General features: G+C 39.3%; 1 protein-coding gene across 2 annotated transcripts in view; it reads left to right on the top strand.

Moving 5' to 3' along the window:
- HSD17B7 (hydroxysteroid 17-beta dehydrogenase 7) overlaps window positions 1-7,839 on the top strand; it is a 306,654-nt gene extending 298,815 nt beyond the window's left edge. The window contains exons 9-10 of one of the 2 annotated variants that reach the window (XM_044085404.1): window positions 1,235-1,391; window positions 6,356-7,839. In XM_044085404.1, coding sequence (XP_043941339.1) covers window positions 1,235-1,363 — 129 coding nt within the window. In that variant the 3' untranslated portion in view covers window positions 1,364-1,391; window positions 6,356-7,839. The remainder of the gene's footprint in view (window positions 1-1,234; window positions 1,392-6,355) is intronic. The other variant, XM_044085405.1, reaches the window with a different exon arrangement.
- Window positions 7,840-19,665: the final 11,826 nt, after the last annotated feature.

Below are 19,665 nucleotides of genomic sequence, written 5' to 3'. Positions count from 1 at the left end.
TTCATCCTTGGACTGGCCCCTGCATCTCTTATAGACAGAGGCCAACAGTAAGCATTCCTTAACTAACAGTCCCCACCCCCCACATAACTTTTTAGCAACTTCTTAACATACCCCCCATTAAGACACACATGTTACCAGGGGATGCTTTTGGGTTGGTTTGCATGGCTAGGCTTATAAAAGCCCTAGTGGTCTTTAGCCTAATATATACCAGTGAACCTATGATCCTAAATACAATTTTATTATTTTGAAGGATTTTGATTTTGTTAAAGTTTTACTGTGCTACAGTGTAACATAACAAGTGAGCAGCAGCACAGCAATAGACGTGAGAAAATGTAATGCATTGATTTTTATTTATTTTATTTTACATTTGATTACCGGGAAAGTCAGACTGGACACATGTCCTTTTTCAGCGGAGGCCTAGGGAGAAAAACTCCACATATACCAAACAGTACCACAATATAACATTTAAACAATGAGAGAGGAATTAGATAAATTAGATGGTCACAGTTTCTAGTTTGAGGAGTTAGCAATCAGGTAGACATACGTTAGTTAATATAAGTGATTGCCATGTAAGGATATAATTTTGGCACAATTTACATGCATGTAACTATTTACACAGCTATTATTAAGGTCAGAGTTTGTCATCTAAGGTAACATAACCAATTTAGTGTTAGTAAAGAATACAGAAGAAGTAATTAAAATTTTCAGAGAGAAGGTTTAGTCGGGTTCAGGTTCCATCGCTGCAACCTTTTCCCATCCTGTCTAAACAACAAATACAGCAATTATTTTGCCCTGATTCCCCCCACAGGAACAGTCACCAAGGGATGCTGTAGTCCACAGCTGGCCCCTAAGTGTCCTATGTACCTTTCCCATTGCCTTTAATGAACAAGTTCATTCAGAAAGCAAGAATGTGCAAGGCCAAGGAGATCCTCTTTGCCCCCTTTTGGCCTTGACAAATGTGGCTTCCCTTCCTGTGGCCTCTATTAATATATGCTCCATGGAAGCTGGCTCACTAGCCAGATCCATTAGCACACCCAGCCAACTAATAATCCAAAAAAGGAGTGATACAACTCTGAAAAAACAATAATCCACAAAAGAGTTGTATAGGAAGTAAAACTGCCACAATCTCAGTCCAAAAACGTTGCCGTGAATGAATATGAATGAGTTCAAGTCCAGCACTGAATTTATTAACGCTCTTTTATTAACAAACTGCGTTTTCGTCCCAACACATTAGGACTTCATCAGATACTGTAAGAAGAAGCAGACCGACTGGGCCGGGGTACACAGCAGCCAGGAGGAGAGCCAACTACCACCTCTGGACAAGAAAACCATGAAGTTAACTGCTTCATTCCTCCAGTTCTAACCTTAGCCAGAGATGCCCGGCTTCTTTTGTGAGTTGAAAAACGAAAAAATATATGAAAACCACTTGAAATCCGAATAAAAACCGTTCCAGGCCACATTTTATCACCACATTACTTAAAAATATAAATAGTGTAAAATGTTTTTTTGTCATTGAATTGTACAATATTTTAAACCATTTTTATGTGGTGCTTTAAATTTTAATTATTTAGTAATTAGGGCAATTATATAAAGTAAGTGTAGCACCTGTATTGTTTCATCTGAAGAAGTCTTGCATGGAGACGAAAGCGCTCATTTGTGATTTACATAAAAGTTTTTGACTCTACTGGTGGCCTGGAACTGTTTTTATTCAGATTTCTTTTGTGAGTTGTTCAGATTTTGTCAACACCTCAAGAACGGATCACTATGAAAATAAACCACAGCAAATGGAAGAGATTTTGTATTTTGGGTGTGTCCAGGGGGTTAGATCCATTTTCAACTCCTTTTCCTTTTATTTTAGAATTACTATTGGAGCTTTTTCACAACGGGTCTAGTTATTCTGCTATCAAAGTATAAATGGTAACTATCTCTAGATTTCATATAGGTCAGAATGGCAACTCTATAGCCTGTTTGAGAATTTCTAAGGCTTTCCTGAACAGAACCTTTCTTCTTCATCCTCCTGTCAGTGACCCGGTACCACCTTGGGATATTAGCATTATGTTACAAGAATTGACTCGGTCACCATTTGAGCTGGCAGCATCAATAGATTTAAAGTTCCTCTCTTGGAAAATTATTTTTCTGGTGGCAGTTAGTTCAGCCAAATGGATTTAAGAGATGCAAGCACTTTACTGAAACCCACTTTATTTGGTTTTCCACAAGGACAATATTTCCTTAAGGACTAAATACATCCTTCCTTTCTAAAGATACATCTGAAGCTAATCTAAATCAGTCAAATCTGCAAGTCGTTTTTTCCAAACTTTTCAAACAAAGGTGAATACATGCTACAGATGCCATATGTTCATTGCCAGCTTAGGTTTTATTTCCATAGAACTAAACTGTTCAGGAAGTCTGATCAGTTGTTTGTGGCATTTTCAAAGTCTAGACTGGGCAAAGTTGTGACTAAAGCTACCCTGTCCAGATGGTTATTTGAGTGCATTTCTTTTGTGTACAATAAAAATGGCTTGTCTTACAGCGTTTGTCTGATGACATTTGTGCTGCTGTTAGTTGGTCAATGTCTCATACCTTTGTATCTCATTACAAGCTCGATGAACAATCTAGATCATGTTACTCCCTTGGTTTCACCACTCCCAGGAATGTCTTCTGTATTCTTGGGAATCTGTCCTGTAGTTGAATCAGATGAAAATAGATAACATTGGATGCAAACATTATGAACTTACCATAATGATATGTGTTGTCTGATTTTCGGCCAGTTCAACCTCCCTCCCACCTGTGTATTTGCAGACTTTGCAGTGTGCATGTGTGTGTATCGATTGCTAGTGGATAACTGATGCAACTGTTTTTGACTTTTGTATTTCACTAAGTTTTCTATATTACTGTATCCTTTTTGACCTCAAAATTTGTATTGAATGATAGCATTGATATTAGCAAATCTTATATTGATATTGGTTTATCACATGATTATGAGGTTTTGTTATTTTCAAACTTATGTAAACTAATTCCAAAAAACGCATTTTAGGAAAAAGTAAATCCCCATTAAGTGTATGATTCTGTAATTGTTCACTTGAGCACTCACAACAAAACTCACTCAAAACTGTAAATGCAAATAAAACCGCATATCACAACCCACAAACCAAGCTTAACCTCCCATCTACAGTTCTCAATATTACAAAAAGCGTTAAAAAAAAAAAAAAAAAAAAAAAAAAAAACAACTCGGTAACTAGTCAATGCAATGGGAGCTTGGCACTAAATCTAAAGTGTCAGTCGACATATGTACTAGAAGAAATCTACACACATTACATGTTTTAGAAGTATGATCCCATCTATTTACATTTGTCCACTTTTAGTCACATAAAGGTTTGTGTGTATATATATATATATATATATATATGTATGTATGTATGTATGTGTGTGTGTGTGTGTGTGTGTGTGTGTATATATATATATATATATATATATATATATATATATATATATATATATATATATATATATATATATATATATATATAGTCTATATTAGAACACTGCTGAATTCTTAAACCTTCGAATGTTCTAATATCGACCCCTATTCAGCGAACACTTAAAATATCAAACATGCAGAAAAAATTTGCTGTTCGAAACACATACACACAACACAAGCACACAAAAAAAACAGCAATCCACACACACACACACTTAAAATCCTACATCTAACCCTGCACTAAACTGTACATACACTACTATCTATCCACTTACCTTAACCCTAACCCTAAGGTCCGCCACTATCGCACACTCACCTTACCCATGCCCTAACTCACCTACCCCGCCCTAATCCTAACGTCCGTCGCAATTGCACACTTACCTGACCCGCACCCTAACTCACTTACCCCCACCCTAACCCTCACATCCACACAATCACACACTTACCTGAACCCGACTTGTAACTTTCCGCCACAGTGCTGAAAATATCAAAGCAACAAACGGCCAACCAAATTCTTTCCCTAGGAAAAAATTTGGTGTTCTGCAGTTTCGCTATTTTCAGGGTCGATATTAGAACATTCGAAGTTTCAAGACTTCAATGTGCTAATGTAGACCCTATATATATATATATATATATATATATATATATATATATATATATATATATATATATACATGCATACTCACACACATGTATGTATATAATATGTATGTAATATGGATCTACTTCTAAAGCTGAAAGTTTCAAAACTTCAAAAGGCTGAGACCAGAAGATCAAAGTTTTTGAAACTTTGAAAACTGAATAAAAAAAAAAAAATTTCTTTTACGTTTTTGCAGGGGGACAAGCCACCCTGCACCCCCCTCCCACACCCCCTGCTAAATAAATGTACCAACTTCAAGATCATACTACAGTGAGGAAAATGGTAGATATATACCCTTCTGTACTGTACGGCGATCTCCATTCAGAACATTCAAAGTTTCAAAACTTCGATCTTCTGTTCTCTGCCTTTTGAAATTCGAAGTTTTGAAACTTCGAGCTTCTGAGGGGAATTGATTTCAAGTACACAAAACAACGAAAATAATAAAACTTGAAATGGCACCTCTGGTTATCCAAACTATTACTAAAAATAATGAAAACAATGGTTAATGCTTTCATCCTTCTCAAATTGCAAGTTTTTTGTTATAATGTATACACACATCCACAAACAAACAATCATTTATGCAGATGGAGAAGTGCAAGTAGAAGGGATCATACTTGTGCAACATCCACTGTTAATTGCACTAATCATGATGAGTTATGGTGCACATGTAACCACCTTTGTTACTTAGCATAGTGATAGCATTTCTGGAAGAACCTGTAGCTGATAGGGGTAGTCACAAGAAGAAAGGCAAAGTTGGGTGAAGCAAGTCATGAGGCAGCTATTACAGGTTAGTATGTTTAAGGATAATGGTTACATGACCAGTAGAATAAATTGGTGGTGTGTTGAAAGAGAGGCCTTCTGATCTACAATGCATTTGTATGTGAGCAAGTTGTTATTCAGTGCACACAGAGAGTACTGAAGACGTGACCTTGCAGATGGCATACAAGTTTGTTTGTAGAGCTATAATATGCCTCTGTGCTTACTGAATGTGGACATTGAACAGATAAAAGGAAGGAATTGGTAGTTTGCAAGGAGTCTGGAGCAGACCAGCTAAGGCATTAAAATAATTCTGAAAATAAATCAACACAGGGGCGTAGGAGTGGTTTAAGCCCTAAGGCCCATTTGACCTAGATTTGATTAGCAGCTTAGGAGTTTGGAACACTGGGGGGGGGGGCATGCCCATGCAGAGGGGGGAGGGCATTTCTGAGACACTGTCTCAGTGGGTAAGTGGTCAACAGAGAGGAGGAGCCCTTGGATATTGCGACAAATGCAGGAATTGGGTGGGAGGGAAAATAAGGGCGTGTCATTTAAAAAAAAAATCTTCCCTCAACAAGCTGAAGCAATTGCTAGCAACATCCCTTCCCCCAGGACACCTTTAAGATCCACACCAGCCTCCGCTCATTTGGAGATCTCCAGGTAAGGAAGGAAAAGCAGGCAGACCTGACAATGGAAGGGGCACTGGGATAGCAGGACAGAATGTAGCAGGGTGAATGAGGAAAAAAAGTAATTCTGAAAATATTAAAAAGCACGAAATCAAATCATTCTGAAAATATTAAAAAGTATGAAATCAAATAATTCTGAAAATATTAAAAAGCACGAAATCAAATCATACCAACAGTAGGTGGTCTTTTCCCAGTAGTGCAGACATGATACAGCAGACAGAGACAGAGAAATGAGTATAACCAACCTCCCTTCCAAAAGCCTTTTTCTGCAGACATCCATTTGTTTCAGGAACACTCATTAGTGGTCCTCATAGATTCAGAAACATAGTGCGTACTGACTACAGAGAAGGCTTACTGGGTGCTATGTAAACAGAGAAATGAGTTAGAGCTGTGAGTTTTATCTAACTGCCTCAACAGCAGTGCTTCTGTTATTGCAGGCAGGCTGCCTGTAGCAAAGACTGTTGGAAAGCTTTCTGAGAACAGTATAATCAGACTAGGCAGATTAATGCAGAGCAAGTTAAAACTTGATTTATTAATACTGAGATGCCAAAGAATGTTCCATGACTTGAACTTTCCTTTAGTACTTCTGCCTTGGAATTTTATATATTTAGTTAAGGGAAATGCAGGATGCAGGAGAATTTGTCCTCTGATGGACATTTTTTCAGTTAATGTAAAGTTTATCCTTTGAATTCAATAAACCAGGATCTGGTAAACTTACTGCTTTGCTACAGTCAAATTAGAAAACTTGCAACTGTGTATGTCCTTGTAAGCTCATATTGTAAAATGTTCTTGCAGATGGATGTTGAAGAGGAAACTGCAGAAATATTTCTTCAGAAGTTATTGGACCTTGAAAAGAAGATAAGAGAAAAAACAAGATGTCATTGCTAAACAGCTAGCAGGTTTTCAAGTTCTCTAGTAAGAATACCTTGCAACCATTGACAGGTATTCTGTTTTCCATTGCAAAAGTCAGTAAAATGCAAATAAACATATACCTCTGAAAACACTACACTACAAATTCAGATTGCATTATTTATTAAAATTAGCCAGGCTGTTACCTCTAGTGGCTGAGTAAATTGCAGTCGTATATATCTGGAAAAATCTGTTTCTATATCTGTAAAACTGTAAGAATTGTTCGTTTAAGATCACTGGCAGTTTTTCGATTTGTTAATGCATGTGCTTGGATGTAGATTTTCATGTTCAGATCTAAACACAGGAATTGGTTACCGTGACATTTTTATCCTGGTGATTTTTCTTTTCTTGCAGTTGTGAAAATAATGTAACACTAGTAAACTAATGGCTGGTTGTACCACAGCTGGGCTTCAAAGGTGTAAGTAATAGGAAAGATTGGTGTTGCAGTTTCTGCCACACATATGAAAGATTTATTAACCTTCAATCCATATTTGTCCAATAAGTTGTTAACAATCACCTCTTCCTCAGTTACTTACAGATTGGATTAAAGATAATGTATGTACATTGTATCTCACAGCAGTTTTTTTTAATTATAATTTGTGATAAAATAGCATTTTCTACTGAATTTGGTTAAAGTGACTTTATGAGATGCAGAGAAATGTTTTTGTATTTTGAAAGACAGGGTGATATACTGAGCAGACCATTTCTCCATCTTTTCTCACCATTTGTGGCACAGCATATCCTTAGTGTTCCCTTCTTACTGTGGATTCACCATATGGAATTATCTACAGAATGCATTAATTAAATTTTGTACTCAGTTCTGTTAACATCCTGGACCTCATTTGCAACAGAAACCAACATATTTACAGAAGTCTTGATTATCTTACAGCCTAGACAAAGCATTGTTGCCCAATGCATAGTACAGTGCATATGAAGGATTTTATATGTTAATCAAGTAAATTATAATAAAATTTGTATACAGCACTTTTTACATCCAGTTTGTGTAGCTGTACAGGAAGAGTATGGACATTTATGAAATGTAATTCACTTAATGATTTTTCACAATTTTTTATTTTTATGACCCACTGAAGAGCATTGTTTACTGCATAAGGTAACACCATGATGATGGTGAATAAAAGTTGCATTATATAGGATTTTTATTTGAAAGTGACTTTCAGCCTAAACTTTGTTTTCCATTACCATTCGTAAAACGCACTAGCATTATATAGGATTTTTATTTGAAAGTGACTTTCAGCCTAAACTTTGTTTTCCATTACCATTCGTAAAACGCACTAGCAATACAGATATTTGTCAGGCTTTGAAATTCCATACCTATTTTATAATGTGAAATAAAATAAATATTTATTTAATTTGGAGTATTGTAGTCTGTGCATGTCTTTACTGGATTATAAATGGTAAGGCACACAGTGATTGCTCAACTTGCTCATAATTTAAACTGCATTTAACTCTGAAACCCAGTCCTTTTGCAGAACTGTGAAATGATTAGTCCTGTTTTGTAAAGATGCTCAACCATGGTGTGCTGTGGAATAAAGGCTGTAAAGTGCTTGATCTGTAATTTTGTGACTACGTTGGTAGCAATAAAAGACCTGAGCCTTACTGAAAAGCTACATTTTTTCAACAGGATCAAAGCAGGAAGTGTTGGATTTGTACCATTTTATTTTTGAAATGCTTGCTGTTTTGGGGTAGCTTTTGTTTATTTTATGGTATTTAAACTGTTTTTCTTTTATTTTCAACCAGCTAAATGAGCTAATTATATTTTGTTTTTCATCATGTGAAAGATGAAGTAAGTATTTTACGAGTTTAGCTTTGTAATTAATACCACTGTTTAAGTACTGTCAGACAGAAATTTTAAAATTCATATATAGATGTTTAAAGCAGGAAGGATTAGATTGGTAGAAAAATGCTTTTGGTTCTACTGAACACAAAAGCATAATGTTATAAGCACTTGCTTCTGAGGGTTACCATATCCTGCCACATCTCTTTCCCACCATTAGAACAGCTTTGTGTTTATTGAGCATGTTTTGATAATGTAACATTTGATTTAACATTGGGGACTTTCTGTAGTGGTTCAACATTTGGTTCATCTTTACACCAATCACTTTTTTTCTGAGAAACTTCCCTACTGAGGGTTACATGCCTTGAAATCATATGCCAACTGTAAGTGTGTACCACCAGTTCCTTTTCTGGTGATCACACAATTTGGATCTTGCTGTTGACACTTCTTCTTCTTTCGGCTTTTCCCAGTTAGGGGTTGCCACAGCGGATCACCTGTCTGCTCATGATTGGCAGTGGAGTTTTACAGTGTCGAGTTGCCAGCCCGGCGCCCAACGTTCTACAGAAGGCACACACATGCACGCACTCACACCTAGGGCTAATTTAGAGTGTCCAATCCACCTACAGCATGTCTTTGGGATGTGGGAGGAAACCGGAGCACCTGGAGGAAACCCACGCGACCACAGGGAGGACATGCAGACTCCGCACAGAAGGCACCCCAGCCGAGATTCGAACCAGAGAACCTCTTACTGTGAGGCGACACAATTTTGTAAAAATTCCAGCATTTGCTGCCTTAAAGAAAAGCATCCAAATGTCCAAATAATTATCCAAGACTCACACTGGCATTTTCTGTTCACCCCATTTACCAATGTTGAAAGTTGAAGCACCTTCCCAACTTCTTTACCAGAAGAATGGTGATGATTTCCTTGAATTGCATCTGTCAGGAGTATCCCATGTGTAGCTTCTGGTCTCATCTAGACCTCCGTGAAAGAGACCAAGCATTGATAGACGGGTCTTACTAGAGGCAAGTCCTTTTTAGAAATGGCCATCTGATCTCCACAGGTGCTGAGCCTGCCCTTGATTAACAGGGATCCCAGGCTTCACATCTAGTTCACATCCTGTGTGATGAGTTCATGGCTGTAGGTGCCATCTGCCTATAGTCATTCTGCTGGAGTCCGCTAGTATCTGGCCTAATCAAGAGACATCTGGCTATGGGTCTGCTGGTGTTGAGATTGAGGACTACACTCTCTTGAGTATTTTCTCAGAGATCTGTCAGGTCTTCCTGCTCCACTACTCGTGGTTCTGGGCCTAGATCTCTTACAGATGTCTGAAGTCTATGGGAACCTTAGTTAATTAATGCAGGAATGCACCCACAAAGAACATGGCCTGATGGCAGCTGTAGGCCCCATGTGCCACCTTTGGCAGGTTCACTTAAAGGTATTGCTCTATATGCCACCCTTAGCAGGCACACACAGAAGTGACATATCCCAGTTACCCAACCTCCAGCAAGTGTCTGTCCCATGCTCCTTCCTGCAAATGGCCATGCATTATCTAGTCCCTGGTATAGTTGATATTTGGGGACTCCCATCTACTCAAGATCCGATGGGGAGTCAAGCTGGCCCTATGGCACAGAGGGTTAAAGCACTTACTATGCCCAACATGAACAGTGTTTGATTACTGACACTGGCACTGGAGGGACAGAACTGGAGGGGGAGATAGAAGTGTGCAGCTGACACAAGTTTGCCCATCCTGAGGGTAGGAGAGAAGCTACCTAGGCTTGCTGAAGCAGCATTAAGTGCCAGATGAGCTCTGAACCACAGATGGTATACTGGCTGTTCAGGACATAGCACATGGGGAGAAACAAGCATGTACTTTTCCCATATTTAGCAGATGAGTGACTGCAAGCCTGCTACAGAGTGGGAGAGGGACAGAAGACATTCATCGCAGCAGTATCTTCAAGTTTCCTTACTAGACCCAGACATGGGTCAGGTTAAACCTAAGGCAGGGTAAGGCAAGTCTGGTAGATTAGATCCAGTGAACAAGATGAGGAGAAGGTGGCAGTTGATGGACAGCTGTGGGGTGGTAAAAAATAAAGATCCTGTGGAGAGTTTGATGATTCAGCAGCCCTTATCTCTTAGACTTTGGCAGAAAAGAAAAAACGACTCCTTCCCACCATATGCCCCCCCCCCTTTTTATTGAGAGAGAGAACCTGATGCTGATGAGGTCCTGTTATGGACGACTCTAGCCATTATTCTTTCATCCAGAAATTCTTTACTGTGTTTCTGTGGAAGGAGAAGAGCTGGCATTCAAGAATGCCATGCTTGTAGCATGAAAGCACCCAAATTCTGCTCCTGTGGCCTACAAGAAAGTGAATGTTCTTTGCAGGCCTTCAGCTGAGTATAATTACTAGGCATCCTCATGCCAATTATGGTGTGATCTATTAAAGCCACCATGTCTCGGAGAGTGTAGTGTTTTTGCCATCTTGCTACCCGGCAAGGAGTCTAAAGCTCTGGGCAGCTGTGACGAGAGACTACTCCTTTATTACATTTGGAGCTTCTTGACCTCAGTTGCTCATCCTGCCCATTTATAGTTCGGTATTTAATAGTACGTCATGCAATATAAGCACTTTCTTCCCTCCTTCTCTGGGCTTAAGGAGAAAGTTGCCAGGATTCTGTCCACTGATTCATCAATGGGCCTCCACTTAACCTACAGCAGTTTCAGCTGTGCTGATTCTGTAGCTAAGCAACAGATTCAGATAATGCTGTGTGCGATGTGATTGAGGAAATCCCCCCCCCCCCCCTTAAGGGAAGACTTCAGAAATGGTGCCCAGCATGCTGCTTTCATGAGGGTCATTCTTTTTACTTGGTCATCGTGGAACTTGGTATGCAAACTCTTGAAGACTGAAGCTCTCAGTACTGTGGAGGATTTTTATTATCCCCTTCCCCTTATTATCCCCTTCTGCCCATTTACCTTCTCCTCTGACTTAGAACTAGGCAACCACAAAAAGAAAAGAAGAATGCTTGTAGGCAAATGTCCTGGGTATGTCGCCAAAAACAATGACCCTACTGGTCCAAGTTCAACAGACTAATATTTGGAGATGCTGCTGTTTGTGTCCATGTGTCTGTGTATGTATGTATGCCTATATACACTCTCATGTGCGGGTGTTGGGGGTACAGATTTTACTTTGGCAAGAGTGAATCATGGAATGCAAGGTTATAATGTGTAGTGTTTTGGACTCATTAGTTCTACTCCCAGAAGAATCCCAGTAAAAGACCAAAACAGTAATACAGATGTTTTGAACAGACCCAGCCTTTGATTCTCAGGGAGAATGTCTGTAAATTGGAACAGATTGGTAAATTCTCTTCCTTATCCGTTGCTGGTTCCCAAATAAATAAGTGGTCTCCACCCACTTCTGGACCACATCAGTTTCAGTCAGTGCATCTTTCCATTGATTCCAGATAGCGACTCTCTGAGGAGAGGCATAGTCCAAACAAGGGAGGGGTGGGCACTGGTACAGCTGATGCAACAGAATAAAGCAAGTAGGGGAGGACAAGAAATAAGAAAAACTTAAATAAGAAAAACTTAAATGACTGGTAATCTTTTAAATCATTTTAATACAGTTTGAACATTCTGGAGCAGAGAACAGTTTTCTTCTTAACCATCTAAGCACAAGTATTACATACACCTCTGCTCTATTGTCAGCATATGGGTTGCAGTATTTTTTATGCCTGTCACAAGGTATAAGAGTGTAATAATCCATTTAATGTGCTTCTTATTGTTTGCGGATTGTAAAGCACTTCAGCATGGAAAAACTTACATTAGCATGTGCGTTATTCTCTTCTAAAAACAGTAAGTTAGTTACTTATTCGCAAAGTTATACCAGAAATACCCCTACAGCTTAGTCCATCACAAAAGTGTTTTGTTTTCTTATCTCATTTAAAATATCTTATATCTGCCTGTTTCTTACCAGAATGCTACGTAGCATAGACAGCAACCAAATAAGTACCGCTTTGCTGTTCAGGTAGTCATTTGCATATACTGCCACATGCAGTATTTTGAAAAACTCCTGCAGTACCTATACCTGTACAGCTGCAGCTACTAAAAGACATCGTCCATACTAAATCACCCACATTTCTGTGAAAATGTTTTTTAAAGTTTCTTTGAACTAGTTCACATTGTACAGTTCCATGTATATGAATCATATATCATATTTGTGAAGTTCATCATTTTTCCTACATGGCTCATCCAGGAAAACTACAACAGGACATGATTCATCTTGTTGCTACCACCTGCTTACCTTAACACAATACTTGTTATCAGTACAATCATGGTTACAATGATAACTGTCAGCCAGCAGAGCAGTGCTATGAAGTAGTATTGACGACAGATCAGACTGCTCCGCCAAGAGCTGCAGCAAACATTCAAAGACTGCAAAAGTCCAGAACAACGGTTTGAAAGAGCTTCCAAAAGATTAGTCTGGTTCCTTGTTACAAATGTGTTCTTTTCAGGATACTGAGCAGATGTAGCTGTGGAAAGTGCATCTACAGGAGGCTTGGTCTTCATGGAGCTTAGGTACTTAAAGTAGTCCTGGGGGATTTCCACTGTAGTAAGATGGCAGACTGGGCATAGTGGTGTACCCATATTAAGTGCTGCATCGGATGACCTATTTTCCACCTGCATAGACAGAGAAATCTTTATATTAAACTAAACATACAGTTAATTTATCCAAACTTGAAAAAAAAATCAGCAGTTGCAGAGCTGAGTAATCAAACAATCAGTTTTCTTTCTGATGGCTCCCCACTCTGACTTCTAGTTAGACAACAAGTTGGGACCCTGGACAGCTACTAATATTTATTTGTTCACTTGGTAAAAGGACTGTAGCACAATGGACATTTCTCAGTTGTGAACATCTTAAATAGTTCACTTGAAGCAATCTTCAGATGGATATATGCATACAACTGTGAGTTTTATGTTTTCCTCTTAAATGGTATGTATATTTTTTGTGTATCTTAATCAGATATAATAAATGAGTGAATGTTTCCACAATGTGTGTGTGAAAACTGGGATTTTTAAAGATCCAGCTTTTAATTCCCAAGCAAATATTTGTTTCAAAGACTGAAGACTTGCTCTGTGTTATGGTAGCTTCGAAGCTGGTATGATTATTAGGGATAGTGGGAGAGCACAACCCAACCCAACCCACCCACAGTTGGAGGGTGCAGAATGTTGATGGTGTGCCCCACCTTGGTTCTTTATTTCTGTTACATAAAAGATAAGATCATTAGCCTGATGTGAATTCTTCTTTTCTGCAGCAGTTTGGTTAATTGATTGCCATTGGTCCTTTTTATTCTCACACATTTGTCATAAAATCCTTTAGTAGGAAGGCATCTGATTGGCTGATACATTCTTGCTTTACACATTTTTTTGTGATCATTTCAGTAGATGGAGTATTTTACCAACACCATTCAGAAGCATTAATGTCATTAGCTAAGTAACTTTTGTAAACTAAGCACAGAACACAGCCCACATTCTATTTGGAAATGCTGTGAAGCTGCATTCAGAATCAAAAAAGCTGTCCAAAAGCGGTCCTAAACAGTTGTTTATTATGAACAGGATGACTGACAGAAATGGAAGCACGTTTAATTTTGTTATGACAAAATAGCATGAAATACCTTAGAATCTGGGTCTGTTTAATAAGAGTTCACTGGCACTTCTCTGGTAAGACCAGTATGTTACACTTTTATAGTTTTGACTCTGCTACCAGCCCTAGGTATATACAAGGATAAAGTCCTGAATATAATAGAGCAATTTCTTTAACTAGGAGGTCAGAAAACTACTAAACGCAGGTAGTGGAGGGTGGCAATGATGTGACTGCTCACGTCATTCAGGGAAGGAAGGTGTGTTGGATCAGATTTCAGTGAAATACTAGTATCCTGTTAACTCTATGATCCAGGGAGCAGGAGCAGGTGGTAAAGATAAGTTGTCACTGCATAAGAGGTGCCACTGCCCTCAAACATACTGTTGTACATCCCCCTTATGACATCAGTAAGCAAGTCAAAGGGAGGAAGGTCTAAAACAAAGTCAGAAAAGCTTACTGCAAGCTCCAGTTTGGCAAGTCCTCATCTGGCTGTTTCCTACTCCTGTCACTTATTGCTTCACCATAAGAGAACCTACACAAGGAGACTTAACAAAGTCCTATGTACAGAGCTTATCTAGAAGGGAGGCTAACCCCACTGTCAGTCACATGGAAAATCAGTGTGTATGAATGTAGGTACACATGTATAGATGGATAAATATAGATATATATGGACACGGGGTCATTAGAGAGCTGCCTAATGAGAGAGCCTGATGTTAGCTTCAGCAGTAATGAAAGATTAAACAAAAAACATGTCTGTGCCAATTCAGATGAGAGACCATTATTTAGGTATTTGCTGTAGTGTTCATAACAGACAGTGATTTCTGACAGTTTGATAATGAAAACTCCAACAGCATAATGCTTTGCAGTTCCACTCCTTTTTTCAGAAGTTATGTAGTAATGTGTAAAATTGTAGTAGATCTTGTAAAAATATCTGCAACTTTTGAAAATAAAGTGGAACTTCAAATATTATGGTGCTGGATGTTTCTGTGACTTAATTCTTGAGTTCAGTCTTGTGTTTTCTGTTTTGGAAAGTCTGGTGAGTTGACTAATTGTTATGTTTGACCTGTTAAAAAAAATAATGAATTAAAAAAAAGGGGGGGGGGGCACAGCTGAGTTGTACGTCTGCAACCAGAAAGTTAACCTTGTCCAGTCTGACACTGATCAAAGTTTAAGCAGCTTGGTGCAGGAAAGTACATTTTAAAAAATCCATGAAAAACATGCAACAGTTTAAACATAAAGTTAATTTATCATTTGTTTACTGGGAAAGTCTGACTTGGAACAAAGCCAATTTTCAGTGGAGGCCTGGTGAGAAGCACTTCAGATGCATGTCTCTGCAACGTTGTAGTAAATTACTTAGCATTTATTAAAGTGGAATGTTTTCTGATACATTTTTCCCCTCTCCCCTGCTATCAACTGCCCCAGCTTCTCTCCTCATTCACTTGGCATGTTAGACCTGCCTTAGACTTCCCTGGGCTCAACCTGATCATAGTCTGGGGTTGGTGAGGAAATCAAGGATGCTATTGCAGCATCATGCTACATACCAGGAAGTGTGCTGTAACTCCTGTTCCATCTTGGCAGGCTTGGCATTTCCATGAGCACTGCTCTTAGAAGGTGCATGCTTTCAACTTCCTGACTGAACAGTTCACAATTCATTCAACATGGAGGTGGCCAGGCATGTACATTGCATATTAGAGCAAGCCTTTAGATTGGCTTTCTCTCACCAGAATGCGTGAGCTGAAACTGGCTACTCACTCCCATTCACATGTGGTTCCTCCTGTATCTGTGACCCTTATTGAAAAAGGGTCAGCTGGGGTGCAGTAAATGTCTCAAATTTACCATAACATTTTGCAGATGTAATGTATGTTTTGTTTGCTACAATCTTACAAGTTCTTCACCAGCACTGATTTAAAATATTTTATCTATTTATTTTGATTTATCCCTTGTTGACCAGGTTAGTCCCACTATGCTATTAGCCACTTTTCAATGGAGACGGAAGATGGTATTTATACTACTTAATTTATTTATATTTACAGTATAAATTTATATTGGCCATGCTGCTGTGTGTTAGGAGAATAAAATATGAATCATTTTTCTAGCCTGTCAGGTCTCTTCCTTTAATGAAAGAATGAAAAATTAACAAGTTGATCTTTAATCCATGTTGGTTGATTAGTCTAGGTATCAAAGTCAGCAATACTTTTATTTCGGTGTTTATTGGTTTAGTCAGTAATGCTGTCAACGTTCTCATCCAGTGAAATATGTAGCTAGTCTGTATTTGCCCAGTGCAGTGTATACAGATCTGTATGCAGAGTTTGCAGTGCACACTGCACGTTGTGTTGTGATCCAGAAAAGCACGTCAATTTGTAAGTTAAAAACTGAAGAATACTGAAATGTGTTGGGAATAGTCTGTGTTGTTCAGATACATGCTAAAATTTTGACTTCTTGAACCCAGGCAGTCATTGTGTAATATGACTGAAATTCATCTAAAGTACATCTTTTCACAATGTAAGGGGTGGGGAAGGGGATTATGCTACTAATCTTCTCTTACACATCTGCTTTCTGTACAGGTGAGGTGAAAAGCAATGGGACAATGACCCACAGATAAACATATAAGCAAATAATGGAATAGTTCTCTCCTTGCGTTCCTTTTCCTAAAGGTAAAATAATTTTAGAGACTCTTAAATTTGCAGATATTATTTTATCAGTTCTTTTATATTTCATTAATTTGGGCCTTTTTCTCAAAGTACTAATTCTCATTGGATTTCTAAATGTAGTTTTTATTTAATGGGTAGTCACAAATGTATCCAGTAGAGATTTGCAGATGACCTGCAGAATTTGTATGTGTGTATTACATGATTCTTTGAGATGATGCCATCAGTTACGTATTTCACAACAGCCTGTATAATCCATCATTCCTGTTTCACTACACTTTGTGTGATATATATGAATTTACTGACTGCGATTTGCAGGTAGAACTTGATGTGAGCGCCTGACATGCACACAGTACTCAAGTGTGTAATTGATTGCAATATATAGTGCCTAGTTTTATATGACTGCAGGTGTTCACCTTTCACTCTGCAACTTTTTTGACTTTGGAAACCTTCACATTAAGCACAGTGAAAACATTCCTATGTAAAGTGATGAGGCTTTTTTCTGTTGGTAAGTGTGTAGGGGAGAGGTGGAATTTTAGTGCCAGAGGTGTGCCTGCTTTTTACTTTCCAGATGTTCTTCGTGTTTCACTGTTGCAGTCATTACATTTGGGTAATCTGCTGGCAGGTTGCCCTCAGACGCCAGGAATTACAAAGTCTTGGGTCATGCGTCGGTTGCTGTCTCCACTTCCATGACGTCAGGTCATCAGGGATATAAAACATGCAGCCAACGCCATTTTATTCAGTCTTTCTTGCCGTGCAGTGCCCGAAGCAGAAGCAGTTCGCAAGTGCCGGTCGGCCGACTTCTGAAATTTTCGTATTCAAGTTTCAGAACCGAAGTCTTCAAACTAAACCTAAGTACCCTGTTGGGGAAACTTTTTCTTGTTCCTTACGGATGTCAGTAAAAGTTAATAATTGTGTTACTTGCGGGAAGCAAATACCTCATAAGGGTTTTCATTTGTACTGTATTCCTTGCCTAGGCCCTGATTATAACGTGCCTTGCTGTCGGTTTTGTCCTAGATTTAACCAACGCACTATTAAGCGTCGGTATATTTTTGCTTCTAAATATTTTGGTCCAAGATTTAATTATCTTGAAATGTCGTCTGTTAGCAATCCGACTACCGGAGTTCATAAAAAACGCAAAGAAAAAGACAGAGACAGACCGTCGAGGTCCAAAACAGACGAAGCTTCTCCTAAGCCAGTCGCTGGTACACAGGTACTCAGTGAGGCGCTTTCGCAGGCCCTGATGCCCGCTACTTTTGAGTCGAAGGCCTCTACCGAGACCCATTCGGAGTCTGGCAAGCTGTGAGATTCTCAGAGTATTGAACCCGCAGATGTCTCTCCCTTGGATGGGTCCAGAGTCGCTGAGAAGGTACCTGCTTCTGAGGGTGTTTTCAGGCCTCAACAATTTTATATTAAACTGACGTCAGCAACAAAAACAAGGTCAAAAACAATTTCTATGTCTAAAAAAACCGACACATGCATCACGTGCTCAGGCCCCTATGCCTAAAAAACAGATGATCAAAATGGCTGAGGATTTAAATTACCTTGATTAGGGGTTCCCAACTCCCCCCCCCCCCCCAAGAGGCCTAGGCAAGGCACTGACTGAATCTTCAGATCAGGTTTCTATTTCTTCTGATTCCACTTCTGATCAGGAATTTTCTATCTCACCCTATGAGGATTCTGATGCAGAGGAATCCATCCCATCTGCATCTCCTCCTGAGGATTACTCTTTTGGAGACAGACTGCATACTTTAAGGGAACATTTTCACTGGGAGAGTCAGGACTTCTCTGAATAAAAAAAAAGAGGCATAGGGATTTCCTTCTTCCTCAGCATAGGCCTTTGGCAATACCTCCTGTATTAGGCATTGTTGATGATGTGTTTTCGGAATTAAGCATGGCTCCTGATTCCCTGCCTCCGGTTCCTAGTAAGCCAGACAGATATTACAGGGTTCCTGACTCCCACAAATTTCTTTTCAAAAATCCTGCTGCTGATCCTGAGACTATTTCTCAGGGTCCTAAGGGTGTAAAGGCCTCTACAGCCAAAAATCCTACCCCTTCTGATAGAGATTCCAGGGTGCTGGATAGATGGGGTAAGAAGGTTTATATGTCTGCAACCTTGGCAATCAGGGCTTTAAACTGCCAGTTTCATATGCTTAAATATCAACAGCATGTTATGGGCTTACTGAAACAGAAAATGATGATTTCTGATTGTGTGGAAAATAGAGTTACAGGAATTATTGCGTTCAGCAGAACAGATTGGAAAACCTACTTTGCAATGTGGTTTTGATTCCTTGGAGGCCTCTTGTAGGGCTGCCATTACTGGATCTGTGATTAGAAGGCATGCCTGGCTCAAGGAGCAAAATCTGCCTGATCACGTTAAGGCTAAATTGTTGGATGCACCTTTGCAGCATGATACTCTTTTTGGTAATAAGGCAGAAGAGGTTTTAAAGAAAATGGAAGACAAAGCTAAATCTATGCAAACTGTAAAAAATTTCTTGCAAGTGCAGCCACCCAGGTTCAGTAGGCACTGGCCTACTAAAAATTGGTCCTTTCCTGTGTCCAACAAAGCCACTCAGGGCAATTCCAGGTGCTCAAAAGTCTCCAGATACCAATCACAAGGTTCTTGCAGATCAAACCAATGGGGTGCCTCCACCTCCAAATCTGGAGGAAACAAAGCACAACCCTACAGTAAGCAGTCTCAATGACTTTCCTCTACCAGCACCAAGCACTTGCCTTTTGGCCGCCCCCTTGGGGGGAAAACTAGCACTTCATGTTCAAAATTGGCAGTTAATTACCCAGGACAAGTGGGTATTAAACGTAGTATCCTAGGGGTACAGATTTCATTTCCATACTTTGCCAATTCCAAACGGATGGCCGGATCTGCCACAAAACCAGTGGGCAGAGGCCCAGAAACAAGTCATGTCCCTCATGGATATGGGAGCTATTCAGCCGGTACCAGAAAAGGAAAAAGGACAAGGTTTTTATTCAAGACTTTTCCTGGTACCCAGAAAAGACGATTCTTGGCGTACAATACCGGACTTATCGATTCTGAACACGTACCTGGACATTCCAAAATTCAAAATGCTGACTTTACACCAGCTACTGCCTATGCTAGTCAG

This window comes from Protopterus annectens, chromosome 10.part0 (genome assembly GCF_019279795.1).
Source record: "Protopterus annectens isolate FY-2018-M chromosome 10.part0, PAN1.0, whole genome shotgun sequence".
Lineage (NCBI taxonomy): Eukaryota > Metazoa > Chordata > Ceratodontiformes > Protopteridae > Protopterus > Protopterus annectens.
The sequence above is the reverse complement of the archived record's forward strand: the minus strand, read 5'-3'. Positions and strand labels throughout refer to the sequence as shown.